The sequence below is a fragment of the Onychostoma macrolepis genome, chromosome 19 (assembly GCF_012432095.1).
Source record: "Onychostoma macrolepis isolate SWU-2019 chromosome 19, ASM1243209v1, whole genome shotgun sequence".
Classification (NCBI taxonomy): Eukaryota; Metazoa; Chordata; class Actinopteri; order Cypriniformes; family Cyprinidae; genus Onychostoma; species Onychostoma macrolepis.
In genome coordinates, this window is record NC_081173.1 from 16028560 (window position 1) to 16046317 (window position 17758).

The 17758-nt window shown below is 34.7% G+C and overlaps 1 protein-coding gene across 2 annotated transcripts in view; it reads left to right on the top strand.

Annotated features, from left to right (window-relative positions):
• The window catches only part of vps50 (VPS50 EARP/GARPII complex subunit), a 131806-nt gene that overhangs the window by 50750 nt on the left and 63298 nt on the right, over positions 1 to 17758 (top strand). For both annotated transcript variants that reach the window (XM_058753356.1, XM_058753357.1), the window contains exon 13: positions 12271 to 12406. In XM_058753356.1, the coding sequence (XP_058609339.1) occupies positions 12271 to 12406 (136 nt within the window). The remainder of the gene's footprint in view (positions 1 to 12270; positions 12407 to 17758) is intronic.

The window sequence follows — 17758 nt, forward strand, 5'->3', positions numbered from 1 at the left end:
TAGCACACAAGCATATTATTCAGAAATTACACTGAACCAGTCATGCTGTATGCATTTACATTATAGATTCTGTAGCTGTGTTGCGCGCTGCTGAATAGTTAAATGAACCGCACATCATGAAATCCCTTTGAATCCTGTATTTTGAATGAGAATTGGTTCTCGATTCCCACCCCTAGTTATATTAATAGCTTTAGCAATTATCTTCTGAGCTGTCTTTCTTATTCTGTGCTATCAAGCTGTCAAATTCTGAACTTTCAGCCTCCTGAATAGTAAATATGAGCAAACTGTTATCTGTGGCATCTCTGATGATGCCACATTTTGAGAACTGACTCTCACACAAGGACTGCCTGCAGAGTTTTGTCAGTAGAAGTTCCAAACGTGGAACGTTTGATTGATTCTGTTCATTAAGACAGCAGGGAAGCTACACTGATGTAGCTAATAAGGAAGGCTGCTCATACAGCAGTTTTCAGATTCATTGAGAATGAGACCTGACACGAAGTAGGCATTTTTAAGCCCAGTCTAATCTAAAAGATGAATGAAGGATACAAACTTCAAGATAAGGCTGCACATTAATGATTAGAGCTTCATGAGTTGTCGTGCTGAACTGAGAAATGTGTTGTCATTCTTTGTGTATATGTGAACGTTGACCATATACTAATGCAGCAGGTTGAATGTTTCCCCCTAAGGTGCAATGTTAGATTTAAAGCTCAGGTAAGGGTGTTTATAGAAATTGACTTGCATTTCATTAAACCCTCGTAAAGAATCGGGTCAGTTCAGCTTTTTTTCACAGTCGTTTTCCCTCTCTGGAGGGTGTCAGAGATCAGCGTTTGGGTAGAAAGTGCCTCATTGACTTCTGACTCTTAGAGAAGCAGTTGCAGTTTGAGCAGCGCACAGAGAGATTTCCAAAGCTGATTTTAGGTCTGTCCTGAGCTATTTTCTAAGCGCCAATCCTGCACCAGACTAATTACTCTCCCTTTGTTTGATAATTATGTGGGAAGATGAACCATCATTACTGTATTAATCGGATAAATATGTCATTGTGTATGTGGTTCATCCAACCAAGGCTCATTAAGTGAAAAAAAAAAAAAAATTGGAGAAACAACCTTCACTCAGAAATTGCTAATAAATTTAAAGTTAACATATGATGAAAATCTGACTTTTTCCATATTTAAGTGCTATAATTGGGTCCCTGGTGCATCTACTAACCCAAACCTGTTTTTGTAACTCATGTGTTTTTAACATAAACTTGTGTGTATTTGACAATTTAAGCGCAATAAGATATGAAAGAGAACTTAGTTTAGTACTCACGTGCTGTGTGACAACCGCTTTAAAGTTTACTTCGAAGTTTAACCCTTTAAAACCGGCTGTGTCGGCGCCGACACATCAGACCAAGCTGTATTCATGTTACCATAACTCTTCTACCGTTTGCACTATCAAAATAATTCAAATTGCTCCTGATAGCAGACAACATGCGCTTTTCGGCAATATATGGCTTATTACGGTAATTTGCACACCTTGCACTTGAAAATAGCACATTCTGTTAGAATTGTACAGTCAAATAAACAAAATGTGTGAAAATGACCTATTTTACCCTTAGGTCTTAAAGGGTTAAACTGATATGGCTTTAAAATGCATGATTTCAGCACAGTAGATATGATAATCAAAATTAAACAGATGTTTTTTGGCAGAGTATCCTGAAGAATGAGCTGTAAAGGCACAGCCCTATTCTAGAAAAGGGGGCAGGGAACAGCAGCTCATTTGCCTTTAAAGAGACATGCGTGGAATCCGCGGCCATTAGGATGCCGCAGAGGCTGGGACCAGGGCGTGGCACAGGGGCTCTACGGCGACCCTGGAACACAGTCTGAAATGTTGATGTATAGCTCACACATACTTGCACGTATTCATATGAAACTCGGTACACATATAGATCTCATTGAGCCGAAAAACTTTCACCCTGCATGTCATAGGCTCCGCCCAACAGGAAGTCAGCTATTTAGGGCTGTTTGAAAAGCGCATGCTCTGGAATTTGATATACTCCTCTGAGGATTTCCAACCGATTGCCTCCAAACTCGGTGAACATGATCTCAAGACATTGGGGATGCTAAATTGCGGAGGGATTTTTGATATCTCGAACGGTTTGCCCGTGGCGAGGCGATGAATTATGGTGAGAAATGAGAAACAGGAAACGCATAATAACAGCCACATATATTGTCTGATTTTGATCAAACTTCAGTGGTTTGTTCGTTGTATGATGCCGATCGCATAGATGTGACTATTAGGAGTCAAAGTTATAGCCCCACCATCTGGCAGCAGGAAATGTCATTTTCAAAATGCTTTGAATTCAGCATCTTATTTTTACTCAATTTGCTTCAAACTTCATCAGAATAATGTCAAAACACGGCCGATGTAAAACTGTAAAATACTGTTGCCATGGCAATGTGTCAAACTTCAATATTCTTTTACGGTGATTATGAGGCAGATACACATCCATGAAACTCAATACACATATCCGTATTAATGATAGTTAGACACCAGCAAAAGCTCATAAATGGGCGTGGAAGAGGCACTCTATAGCGCCACCTTTTGTCAAAAGTGGGGGGGGGTTAGTTTTAGCTACAGACACCAAACTTGGTACATAAATTGTTCTTATTAAGCCGGACAACTTTCTAATTTACAGTCATTAGCTACGACCAACAGGAAGTCGGCTATTTTTATTTTAATGTTTGTTTTTTGAGAAAACAGGCTGTAAATAAATTAATACTCCTCCAAGCAGAAACAAGTAGTTCAAACCAAACTTTGTCAACATGATGCCAATATACTGAAGATTTTAAATTGTGGATGAATTTAGGATATCTCGAACGGTGTGGCAATGGTGATTTATTAAAGTAACAGTAAAAAAAGATAGCAGTAATTTTCTTGTATCTTTAAAGTGCAGCTTCCAAACACTTCAAAACTTTTTATATACATAGAAAAAGTAATTCTGAGGAAATATGGTTAGTTTCATGACTTTACAAAACTGAAAATTAAAAAAACTGTCAGACATCTGATGTCACTCTCCTTCTGTGTGTGGGGGGATAGCTGTGAACTAATGCATACTGCTCAGAGGAGAATTATACTATACACACCAAACTTTGTCTACATGATGCCAAAACATTGAAGAAATTAAATTGCGAATGGCTTTTAGATTGTTTGAACAGTGTTGAAATGGTGATTTATTAAAGTGAGAGTAAAGAAATATAGCAGTAATTTTCTTAAAGTGCAGCTTCGAAACACTTCAAAACTTTTTACATAAATATAACAAGTCATTCTGAAGAAGTATGGTTAGTTTCATGTCTTTACAAAAGGTCTATGAATAATAGAAAATTAAAAAACTATCAGACATTTGATGTGTGTGCACTATGTTTGTGTGGGGGTGGACGGCAGTGTCTGTGTTTGTGTGTGTGTGTGTTGAGTGTGGAAGTGAGGGGATGGGTGAGAGAGAGAAAGAGAAAGAGAGACTTTTAAACATCCTTTTTCTGACTAGAAAAAAATCTATCAGTATTTATTTATTTATTTAATGTATTTATTGCATTACAGCTTAAGAAGTCTCTTAAGCCTTATCCCATTCTGTCCGTTTTAGGGACAAAAAAAATTCCCAGAACCAGTTAATCTGTAGGGCACTGACAACATAATTTTATATAATTAGGTTAATAATTATATTAATTACAACATAAAAAAGATCAAAATATACATACACATGGACTTAGAAAATGTTTGTGCGGCAAATAATAATTTGAAACTCATTTGATACTGACCTATGACATCCTGTGAAATGACATCTGAACTTACATAATCTCATGGATGTAACAGTAAAACAGTTCAGCTCACAGATGAAGACTAAACTGAAATGCAGGCAAAACCATTTCACAAATGCTTACAGATCATTAAAATAATTATTAAAAATGGTTATAGATCATAAAACGTGTTGGCAACAATTTACAATAAGTTATCTTTGGTTAACATTAGTTAATGCATTAACTAACATGAACTAACAATGAACAATCTATTTTTAGATCATTTATTAATCTTTTTTTAATCTTAGTTAATACTAACATTTAAAAATATTCATGTTCATGTTAATTCACAGTACATAAACTAATCTTAAGATACAACTTTACATTTTAATAATGTATTAATACATTTTTAACTAAGCATTCATTAACATTAATAAATGCTATATAATTATTGTTCATGTTAACTAATAAAGTTAACTAATATAGTTTTTAACATTAGTTAATTCATAACTAACAAACTATGAACAACATATTTTTACTGCAATTATTTGTGTTAGTAAAAAAAATATTCATGTTAGTTCATGGTACAGTAACTGATGTACATTAACAATACATTTCAATTAATAATGTAGTAGTCAGTTTTGAACAATGTTAACTAAGATTCATAAATGCTATATAAATATTGTTCATGTTAAGTTATATAATGTTACAAACTAAAACCGTATTGAGAAGTGTTACAAAAGTTTTATATTTTGTTCTTTGTGTGTGTGTGTGAGAGAGAGAGAGAGAGAGAGGATAGAGAGAGACTAACATTAATAAAAGCTATATAATTATTGTTCATATTAATAAATATAGTTAATGTTAAAAACTGAAACCTTATTGAAAGTGTTACCAAAGTTTTATATATTGTTGTGTGAATGCGTGTGTGTGTGCCTTTCACAGCCTTGATAGTTTGGATTAACCCTTTAATTGCTGTATCCATCAAAATTAGACTGCCAGAGGGTTACTGTAAATGCATGTGCCCACTGTGCCCCTTTTTCATGATGTCACCGGGGTGGCGGTTGCACTGACGGCTTGGGCCCGCCATTGCTGCTTGCAGCTATATTACATATTGTAAAAAGGGGCATAATAGGTCTCCTTTAAAATAATTTTAATTGAAAAAAACAAGTAACATGTTAAATTAAACACAACATTTTGAAGTAGAAAATCTGAAATAGTTTTGTTGTAAAACATACTCCAATAATCTTTGTTTTATTTCAAAACTTAAAAAAAAAAAAAAAATTTTTTACATTGTTGGAAATGCATGACTCAGCTTGCTTATTTCTTTTTATACACATTATAGCTACAGGGGCAAATTTTTGAAAAATAATGACATTTTAATGCAGTTCCTTCCACAGTACTGTGTAATGACCTGAAAATACTTCTACCATAATGCATAATGCAAAATAATACATTTTGACATTTGCATCACATGTAATATTATATTGATGCATGTACAGTAAATATAGTTGGTTGATGCTCTTCCTTATAAAACTTTAAAGGATTTTAAGCCATTTGAGCTCTGAAAAGTGTGTGTGTGTGTATGTAATAAAGGACCGGTGATAAAATTAAAATTAACAGCAAAAAAGAGAAAAACGCATATCTAAAAAAGTAGCTGCCTAATATTACAAATAGTATGTGATCCTAACGTCCTGTTCCTGAGGAACTAGAAAGCCCTTGATCCTGGCTGAGCCTCTCTAGCTCTGCCATCTGTGGTGTGACTTCTTGAGCTTGGTTATGATAGAGAAGACGCCACAGAGATCTGCTGACTTCACGTTTACAGCCTGCTGACGGCAGCAGTACATTCCCCCTCACTTTGTTTTCCCACTCCTGCACTTTTAAGATATTTACTACAATCATATTTGACAATGGGTATGATTTGGTTGTATTTAGGAAGGTGGTCACCTCTGCTGCCCAGGACTGTACTCCGCATTTTTTTATCTGAGCAAATAACGATTAGCACTGAAATAACCCCAGTGATGTCTCTGAGACTATAGGGAGGAAAAAAATCAAGAGTACATGAAAGAACTTTCTCATGTTTTCGGATGTAATTCCCAACTCACCATTGAATGAAGTCACTGACCTGAATCTGTTTTTGTGCACCTGCCTGAATCCCATACAGAATGTGAAACGTTCTTATCAAAATATCAGCTATAAATGTCCATCTGTCTGTTTAATAAGACTCCTTTGAGATTAGAAAGACATTTATCATCCTTTCTCTCCACCAACGTTCAGTTGCCAGGCAACAATGCCTTGATCCCAATAGCAGGAAGTCATCTGGAGAGGTTGAGGGATTGATTGTTTGAATGAGATGGCTGACTTTTCCCTCTGCTCACCTACAGGAGGCATTAGTCATCAATTAGAATACTATACTTCCTGTGTAGTAACCACTGGATCAGTGTTAATCCAGCTGAGCATCCATGTATCTCCTTACGCTCAATGATTGCAGCCATACAACTTTATTCAAAGAAGGGATGAAGCTGTCCAAAACAATTAATCAACTTCAAAAGAGACGAATGGCTCATATAATTATTGCTTTCAGCCTTGAGTATTACATTTTGGCAGCTTTGGCAATGTTATGCATTTCCTTCGGTATAATACTTGAGCCACAGTTCATTGCATTAGTCGGAGCCGCTCTAGTGTAATGAGTTGTGTGGGATGGTTTCATATGAGCTTGTTTATCTGTTACTGCAGAATTACCGTAAGTGATGAATCACCTCTAAATGCCCAAAGCTTTTTTCTGTATGCAGCACAGGCCTAATTAGATTTATTGCAGCCACTCGGATCAGGTCGCATCGTGTCTCAGTGTGTGAATACAAAAGTGAATGAGTGTTTTATTCATTTGATTGTTTGTTTTAAAGTCTCAATTTGTTCAACGAGTGTAATTTTTAAGTTGTAGTCTTGACTAAGTGTCTCTTAAAACAGAGGGAAACAATTGATGGGTTTTTTGGACACACTGGTTCTTGAGTACTGGGTGAAAACAGGGCTGAAACATTTTATGGATCAAGGAATTCAATTAAATGAATATGATCAAAGTGTTCAGAAGTGTTCATTTATGTTTAGGAGCTTCTGTTTTCTCAAGAATGTGTGATTTGTTTCCTTGCCTACTCATCTTTGTCAGATACAAAACTGTGACGAAACATTTTGTATATTTACGAACCTAGTATCCACTTCAAATAATAATAATTTAATAATAATTTAGTTTGAACTTATATTGTTTTAAAAGAAATAAATACTTTTCACTGTTCAACTGTTAAGTTTCTATTTATCAAATCCTGAAAAATGCATTGCAATTTCCACACAAAATATTTATCAGAACAACTGTTTGTTGAGCACCAAATTGGCATATTAGAATGATTTCTGAAGAATCATGTGAAACTGAAGACTGGAGTAATGACTGCTGAAAATTATAACAGGAATAAATAAGCTTTGATTATAACAGGAATAAATAACACTTGAAAAACTATTTAAATAGAAACCATTATTTCATTGGTAATAATATTTCACAGTATTAATAGCTGTGCTCCTATTTTTGATCAAATAAAAGCAGCATTGTAAGTAGGGCTGGGTATCGAGTTCGATACTTTTTAGGCACTGACCGAATTGCCTCGATATCATCGAGTATCGAAAAAACGTCTTGTCGTTCGGTACCAAATTTCGATACCTAAGGGGGTAATCTCATCAACGTCAGAGAGCCAATAAACCTGCAGCACTAGGTGTGTTCGACTAGAAGCGGCATTGCGCAGATTGATCAGTGTTTGGAGCAGTCTGCTCTCTATCACGCGGTTTTGTTTACTACACACAGACTGAAGCGCGCGTGACGCTCGAGGTGATTTCAGTGTCTGCCGTCTCACTAAATGAGGACATAAACACATGAACAACATCTCCAGAACTGCTCTGAGAGCCACTTCATGAGCATTTGACCGTTTGATTTGAGTAAAACTAGCGTCATATCATATACACACAGAACATAAGGTTTTCACGGCAACCCGTCAAAATAAAAGTTTGGTTTAACTTGGAAGACACTGGGCAGAAATACATTACTATTGTTCAGCAGAATGTACATACTGCTACTACTACTACGGCTACTATTAAAAATATTAAAACTTTATTTTTTTTAAGTAATGATCACACAACATTTCTTCCATGTTTTAATTTTAATAGTAAATCCCCTTTATTTGCCAATATAAATAAATTTTGATTTTCAATAATTTAAAGATAAATGAAATTAATGTTTTATGCCTTCATTTGAAAACCAAATACAGAACACAGAATTTCTGAGGAAAAAGAAAACATTTCATAAGGCTATTTTAAGAATAAATTTGAATAAACTAAGTTGTTTTTATGCATTCAAATAATTCACTACAACACAGAATTTAATAACAATAAAACAAAAAATAAAAGAAAATAAAACACCCACTTATGAAAGTTGATTAAGATTTTCAATTTCTTGAAGCCTTTAACAACCTAGAATAAATGAATAGAAATGATGATTCTGTCTGAGCTATGCATTTTAAAACGAACACACACTAGTGTAAATGTAGCCTAACAGATGTGTAAATTGAAAACTATTTGAACTTTATTAAAACTATTTGCACTGATTTATTGTGTTGGGTATATTTTGTTCCTTTGTGCAGTGGCTCAGGAGATGAGGCTTTGAGTCTGAATAAATGTCAACAAGCTGAAAAAATAAAACCAAAGTTTTTTGAGATAATGTAATCTTGTTAAAACTGATTTCATAAAATTGGTATCGAAAAAAGTATCGTTCAGGAACCGGTATCGAACTCAAGGTATCGGTATCGAAATTTATTAAACGATACCCAGTCCTAATTGTAAGCATAAGAGACATCTTTTAAAAACATTAAAAAACTCCTCCTGACTCAAACTTTTGAGTGGTAGTGTATTTAAAAGTAAATCAGCGATTTATTTATGCTTTGTGTGATGTAACTGATTTGAAGCAGAAAATAAAAGCACAGTTAGTTAAAATTATGAAAACTTATAAAACTCATCTGAGCTTGTGATTTTGTTGAACTCACAGCAGGTTAAATATTAACTGAATAGATTTATGAATATTTTCATAAAAGTACAAGATTAACTTTGTCTTTTGCCATGCATATTTACTTAAAGCTGCAGTCCATAAGTTTTGCCTCTATCGCCATCTCTGTTTGAAAACCTGCAATTGCAGCTATTTGCGGAATTATCTTCCTTGCATGGGTTGTACACCGGCACGGCTCCATCGCGGATGAATCTAATGTGTAGCTGTCAGTCACTGCACCGATGTGGATACGGCACTTTGTATTCACAGATTCTACATCTTGAAAGTATGACCCAAATAAGAGTTTTCACTGGAGAATGTCATCTGAACAAGTAACAACTGCCACTTTTGTTCTGACCAACGGAGGAAGAAAGCATTACAATAAATTGCGCTATCAATGGTGATTAAATCTAAGGATCGGTTAGCTCATACCACATCAAACCGTGCCTATTATTATTATTGTTATACTTTGTTTTCAAATTGTTGATGTTAATAACATCAGCATTGCATGAGTGCGTGTATTTAGTGTGGATTAGCGTTAGCTGTAGATTTCAATTTCTGTACAGTCTAATCTCTAATTGTCATACCATTTCGAAATAAAGAAATTGTTCTTTTAACCCAAAAAGCAAATTAAAGTTCCTTACAACCCCTTACAGAGACTTTTATCATAATGAGCATAGCCAGACGAGAAAAAAAACACAACATAAGAAACTCCACTGTTTAAGCGAACAAGTGTGCTACTGTTACCTAATTACCCAATGAACCATTGAAATGTCTTACCTGTCCAGCAGAAAAAAAAGCAGTTTCTGCGTCCGTTTTAAAACCCTTCAAAACACTGCGTTCACGCCACCTTTCAAAAGCTCTGCAGATATTTATTCTTGTTTTAGCAATAGCCCGGTCGCATTCTCTTTTTTTCTGTAGCCACTTCCCAGTACGAATTCTTTTGGTCTTGACTATGGATGAATCTCCAGTCACTGATGATTGTCGTTTCGACCTTTCTGGATTATATTCCGCCATTTATTCCAGCTGCCGTGAGAAAACAAAAATGTAGCACAACTTTACCTGCCATTAGATAATAGTATTTACGATTTCAAATTCAAACAGTGAAATTCAATACCTGTGCTAACATGAGATTAAAATTCTATAATATTAAATATTAAACCTGTATGCAAAATGTAAATATGCACTATGCAGTTAAATACATATGTATTTAAAGCTGCAGTCCATTACTTTTTTGGTTAAAAATTATGCAAAATCAATTTTTGAGCAAGTACATAACCAGCCAGTGTTCAAAACTATCGCCTTACTTTAGCTGGATTCTCAACGGTAACCTTGTAATAAAATTTTCTAATTTGAGTGGTACAGGTAGGTTTTTGCGGGAAATTCGAGCATGGCGCTGCGTTATTATGTCACATCTGTAAACAAAGAAGTTGTCCCCGGCTTGTATGCTATATCGCACGTGAGGATGCTGCAGGTGACAGATCGTTTATAGCAAATTTTGAATCTAATATTTAAAATTCTGAATTTAATATTATAGAATTTTAATCTCATGTTAGCACAGGTATTGAATTTCACTGTTTGAATTTGAAATCGTAAATACTGCTATTAACTAATGGCAGGTAAAGTTGTGCTACATTTTTGTTTTCCTATGTCTCAAGATTTAGTGGACAATACAATTTGATAGTTTCCCGCACTAATGTTTCATTTTATGTTTTTTTTTTCATAGACTATAAACATGAACTGGCAACATGACTATGCCATTAGCTATATAAATGTTGTTCTCATTTGAAGTTCCTGCGCAGTGACCTCAATCGTATACTAAGTAAAGCTGATTAGGTAAATCTTTGGCAGTAGACAATCAGAAGCTGAAAGGATTCTGTGGTGGAGCCTAATTTTCAGAGTCCATTGGTAAACGTATAAATAAGCCTTGCAAGAAACACTGGTTCAGTAGTAAAAAGTGATGACGGTAATACATAAATTGTAACTAAAGCGCAAAAACTGTTAGCTTTTCCACAGCTGGAGGCCATGTTGCTATGTGCCATTACCGTTGATTAGGTAAATTTTTGGCAGTAGACAATCAGAAACTGAAAGGCTTCTGTGGTGGAGCATAATTTAAGGAGTCCATTGGTAAACTTGCAAATCAGCCTTGCAGCAACACTGGTTCGGTAGTAAAAAGTGATGACGGTAATACATAAATTGTAACCAAAGAGCAAAAACTGTTAGCTTTTCCACAGCTGGAGCCCGTGTTGCTATGTGCCGTTCCCTTGCCTTCAGAAACAACCTTGGTGAGCCTCAGGCCGATCGTAATTTACCAGGCTCCAGCAGTTTGCAGAGCTTCCAAGCTTGGTTAAGAAGAAAAGCCAGAGATAGAGCTCCAGCATCTCACTGCTGACAGCATTGATGAATATGTGTATAGATGAGTCGGCAATGCAGCGGTTCTAGACACGGCAAAGTTTATGTCAGCTTTTCCCGGCCACAAATCGCACTGACCAAAGGAAGTATGTCAGATCCTTTGAGAATGCCGGTATCACCGAAGTCAAAGTTGATTCAAACTGTATTTTACTTCATACACAGCCTACCTCCCGATTTGATATACAGTCTCGCATCCCAGACAGGAGCTTGTTTTGTTGTCTCTATGGTATTATTTCTAATTATAGCGTTCCAAGGAATGCTAGAGATTCTCAGAGGTTTTGAAGGATTGATCGCATGGTAAATATTCATTAAGGTCCTCAGCAGGTCAATCATTATCTCTGGTGTATTCATGCTCCCTCAATGTCAGATTTACTGTTTTTCAAATGTCTCTTCAGCTAGATTTAAGGACACACACATCTGAGACACATAATGTCACGCTAAACTGGGTTCCTCGCCAGATGTTTAGTGTCTTTTTTTTTCTCAGATTTGAATTTTTAGGGTGTCTATGGATCTTTACAAAGTATTCAGATGTCTTAAATTTATTTGTACAAATTTAAAGTTGTAAAAAAAAAAAATCATAAAATAACATTTTTGGGATCAGTTCTGCTTGTACTGTCCATTTCAATGCATGCAGATTCAGGGAATCAGGGTCTTTTTTGTCACCTGGTAATTTTACATGAATTTACTTATTTTAGTATATGTATATAATATTATTGGAGTAAAGACAGTAATATTTTATTAATTTTTTTTTTTTTTTTTTTACAATTTTAAACAACCGTTTTCTATTTTAATATATTTTAAAATGTAATTTATTCCTGTGAAAGCAAAGTTGAATTTTCAGCAGCCATAACACCAGTCTTCAGTGTCACATGCCATGATTTCCTGTATATCTTTGTTGACACTACTTTTTGAAATCAGTTGTTGTTCTGTTGTTGTTGTTGAACCTGTAGGGGCTTGTGGAAATCAAAACAGTGTGATTGAAGGTCTTTTCTTTTATCTTTCTCACCCCAGCACATTACCACAGACAGCTACATCCCCTGCTTGACTGACCTCTGCAAGGCCTTGTGGGAGGTGATGCTCAGTTACTATCTAACCATGCAGTGGCACGATGAGCACTACAAAGAAGAAGAGGCGACTCCTGGTGCGGGTAAGCAAAATCAGTCACTCTTGGCACATCTGTAAAGAGTCATGTGTTCATTTTTTTGGGGTAAACTGTGTTTTGAATATAATAAAAGTGACAAAAGACAGCAGTTTATTTCAGTCTTACCAATGGCACTATTCAGAAGATTCAAAATGGCATGTTGTGCCAGTAATATACTTTTTGGCTGACAATCAAGGCACAATTCCAGATGCTGGGCCAGAGCTGTCATGCAGAGATAGTCAGCGACAGCAGAACAATAACAACAATGGCACCAAGCAGAGCATCAAAACGACTTCCCATGATACAATCAGTAGCTCTGATCAGATATCAGGCTCAAGCTGGCTGAAATATTAACACTCCATATTCCCTATCATAATGCCTCTTGTACATTTTGACATTTGGAGAAAAAAAATATTTTCCAGTATAAACATCCTTTAAACAAGATTAAATACCTTAGCCAAACTGTATATGAATTTAGTCTTGTACCTTAAATTTAATATTACTTTGCATGATTTGATTTGGGGTTGTTTTTACTTGTTTCTTCAGTAAATTTAGTAAGATAAATAATTCAAACCTGCCAATGGAATTAGACAGTTATATATAATATAGTTTCTCTCAGTGTTTTTTAGTATATTTGGGATGCTATTATAGTATTTTTAATATTTGATTTTTAATTAAAAATGTTATTTTAGTTGAAGTTTTAGTAATTTTGTTGTGTCGTTTTTTTTTTTATTATTATTTTTTTGTCTAGTGCATCAAGTTAAATGAAAATTACATATGTGACCCTGGACCACAAAACCAGTCAAGTGTCAATTTTTCGAAATTGAGATTTATACATCATCTGAAAGCTTTGATGTATGGTTTGTTAGGATCGGACAATATTTGGCCGAGATACAACTATTTGAGAATCTAGAATCTGAGGGTGCAAAAAAATCTAAATATTGAGAAAATCGCCTTTAAAGTTGTCCAAATGAAGTTCTTAGCAATGCATATTACTAATCAAGTTTTTATACATTTACGGTAAGAAATTTACAAAATATCTTCATGGAACATGATCTTTACTTAATATCCTAATGATTTTTGGCATAAAAGAAAAATCGATAATTTTGACCCATACAATGTATTGTTGGCTATTGCTACAAATATACCCCAGCGACTTAAGACTGGTCCAGGGTCACATATATCCTTTGGCAACTAGCTGAAGTACAATAAAAAATAAGATATTTTTAATAATTAATGTTAGTGTTAACATTTCTTTTAGGAGCTTTGTTTAACCCTAATTTCTCTTAATATTTTATGAAATTTTATATAAACTTTGTTTTTATATAGGGAAAGATGCTGTTTGAGAATGATTTTTTTTTTTTTTTTTTTTTTTATTAATTTAATTACTTAATGAGGTTTTGGGTAGAAGTGGGGAGAGATAAGACCCCCCAAATATCAGGCGTAGGATCTGTAAATGTCCCAAGCCAGATTCAAACTCTAATGTAATGTGTCATGTGGACCACTATGCATCATCTCTGACAGTAATAGTATTTTTTTTTTTCTTCAATGTTCTTTGGCACCTATGCTTCATCTTTCTGCTGATGCAACTCTCTGAGTTCTCTTGTGTTTCTCTAAACTGTCTGGAAGTCGACTCGTTCTGTATTTTGGCTCCTTTATATGTAACTCTAAATCAGTTTTATTAGAAAGAGCTGGGGATTCATTAGGGTGCTCACTACCCGTGATGGTTAGATTTATAAGCATTACATTTGTGCTTTTATAGTGTAAGGTCCTGCCTTGTGTATTCAGAGGAAATGGCTTGTGTGCCGTAATCAGCACAGCAGTGGCCAAGGAGACTGAGCAGGTAATTGAAAGGGGCTCTGCGCCGTTAGCTAGCTGCAGTGTAGTTTGTAACGTTTGCCTTTCTGTCTTGCCTCCGCTTCGATTTCTGAGGTCACTGAGCAGTGCTGAAACAGATTGGTGCTTGTTCTTGGTTAGGTCTGTCATTGGAAATTCATTGAACCTTTCTAAAGTACCCTAATAACCCCTACAGAGGGAAGCGTACTGAATGCTACTAACTGAACAGGCACGGTTGCTGTAGGTAATGATGGGTTTGTGGTTATATTCTATAAATATTAAATGAGAGAAATAAATCATTTGTTGTAATGGAAGTATTTTCTTTAAAACTGGTATTTTCTTGTGACTTTTTACAGTCAGCTCTGTACTACTTTAGAATTTAGCAATTGTCTTGTACTTGCATAGTATTTTTTATTTATTTTTTTGTCGTTTTATAATCTCTATTCTTCATGCTATTCATTTATTTTTCACAACTCAAGTGAATAATATAAGCCAAGCAATACACACATTTTTGTACTTTTCTCCACATCAGTCCTCTAAAGAACAATTACTTCCACCATAGTCATAATTTTTCAGATATACTCTGCCAAAATGGCTTTTAGAAAATAACGTACAGTTTTATTTAATAATATAAAATGCATTTAGCAAGCTTTGTTTAAACAAGTGGAAAGTCTGCCAATGGAACAAAACAAAGTACACTCAAGATTTTATTAATCTTAATCTATAATTTAGCCTTGTCTACACTGCAATATGGAGTATTTTTCTCACTTAGCCATAACATGTAAACTTTTTTTTTTTTTTTCTAGATATGAATTTACTTGAAGCAGAATTCATAGAAAATACATCTTGAATTTTATTTATTTTTTGCTTATAAATATATTTAGTTTTAAAGTGGTGGAATAATTTTCTGGGAAACAAGTCAAAAATTCTTATTTTTTGCCATGTATAGAAACTGCATCCTAATTTTAACTCTCTCTCTCTCTCTCTTAAAAAATAAAGAAATAAATAAATCTTACAGGCTTATACTCTGCTGTTATACTCCTTTGTATATATTTAGCCTGAGATATTTGACAGATCAAGTTCAAGAACCATTTGTGATTGAGACATTATGGGGACACCGAGTGTATCTTGCGCTTGCTAGTTATCAGTTGTTTTTTCAGTCCTGATGGGTGGTTTATATTCTTAAGGTGTTCTCTCATCTTCTGCCCGTTTCTTTCAGTTCTTTTTTTTTTCTCCTCTTTCCCGCGTTCAATAGCATCTTCTTCGACTAAGTGACTGCACTAATCTTCAAGCCTGTAGGCTATGGAAAAGCAGAGGACACTGTGACAGTGCAGCAGTGTCAGTGTCTGGCCTTATTGAGGATAGGCAAGAATTTTTGCTTGTGTCATCAGTTACTCCATATAGCTGAGGTATATTTTTACTTAGGAAGACGTTATGAGGTGACTTAAATTGTTCTTTTTTTCATCCATGAAGCATGACGTGTAAATTATTAAATTCTTTAAAAGAAGTTTCTTGAGCACCCCAAGGCTGCATTTATTGGATCAAAATACAGTAGTGTCCTCGACTAATCTATTGCTTGAGGGGGCACTTTAACCTTCCGTCAATGGCAGAACGGATAAATGCGTTTCCTAGGATTTGATGGCTGATACACACTAAACTTGTCAGTTTTGTATTAATTCCACCTACTCCTAAGAAGCCGTTGTTCTTGAACATGGAATATGCAAAATTTGTTAACTGCCGATTCTCAAGGGCTGTCCACCCAATGAGTAGAACAGTATAGTGAAATTACTGTACAACAGAAGTAAACCAGGCCAGGGGTGTTTAAAAGATGAAATATTAACTTTAATTACTATATTAAATGATGTTAATTACTTGAAATAATAATGGAAATTATTTTCTTTGGTGATCACTATGTACTACAGGTGCTAGCTGTTTTGTAGAGCTTAACTCGTAACATTTTACGACAAGATCCTTTGAAAAATGAGTATAAATTTAACTGTAAAATATTGTAAAAATGCTAAGGGAAAAAAACTGTGTTTATAGGTTAATCGTAAGTTCCTGTACTGTATACAGTGAAAAATTAAAAGATCCAACCAGATATTTAATGTAATTTTACAGTAAAATGCTGTTAATTGTACAGTTTTTAGAAGTGAAGAACAAATCAACGTATAATTTACAGTCAAAAACTGTAAACTGATATTCCCAGAATTCCCTGCATTACACTCCACATTTAAAAGTATTTTGTTTATATAATCATGTTTCTTAATAATTTTTGTTAGCATTTATGTACATTTGGGCTTTGTTACATATTCTGTTGTTTAATGAATGTTTATTGCATTACACTTTTTTTTTTTTTTACAAAATTATTTGGCAACCACAGCTGCCAAAATTATTTTGTAAAAAGTTTTTATTCATTTATTTTTTACAGTGCATGAAATAATACAACATTTATTAATCTTGGTTAATGCTAATTTACATTGCATTTTAACATTTAAAATATAACATTTATAGCATTTAACAATATAACAAATATTACATTTAAAATATAAATTAATATTTGTTTGTGTTATAAATGAACATAAATTATTAACACAGAACTGTCTGTCTGTCAATCTATCTATCTCGGTATTCATATATATATTAACTAGAATTTATAAATGCTGTGAAATCTTTGTTCATTGTTATTTTGTGATACCTCCTGCATTAACTAATGTTAGCTAATTGAACTTTATTATAAAGTGTTACCTAAAGCTTGATGGTATTAAATATGAGATTGCATTTCATGATTTAAAAGGGTGAATGGTAATGATCTTGGGGAAAATTCAAACATCTTATTTACATATACTGTATCTAGTTGATATTCTGTTCTGCAGTGAACGCAGTATATCAGGAGACCGATATGCTTTACTTCATACGTGTGTCCGTAGCATTGAATAATGCACCAATCCCTGTGTGAAATTGACAATTACACCTCTTGTTGCGTGCCGCTGCGTATGCTATTCATCTCGGTCCGTCTCAAGATGACTTTACTTTCCTCTTCTTAGCTGCCAGAGCTATCAACAGGTAAATTGCCTCCGCTGGCCTGTGACTTGCTTTGCTATCTAATTTCACAAGGTGTATAATCACTGACAACCATGTGTGGAAAAACCAGTCGAAAGTAATTCATTAGAATGCAAGTTAGACCTTGATTTGGCAGGGTCTTTCTCAGGATCGGTTTTGGGGTTCAGTTCGCAGTTTAGATTGATTGATTGTGTCTGTGTCGTTGGGAAAGCACAGCTGCTCGCCATTGGTTGTGCATATATGTGCTTGAGTAAGAAGGGACGAAGATGTTGTAACTTTGGTTGAAGGTCCTGCCTTAGAGGTTTGGCTCTGTTGAGTGGGAATGGAGCAACTGGGAACTTTGGGAAAGATGCTTTCTCTGAATGAGGTAGTAAATCATGCATTGCTCTTGTTCCTAAACAATTCAGCCATTTGTCTTTATTAGAAGACTGTCAAGTGTGAACGAGGACATTCAAAGTGAGG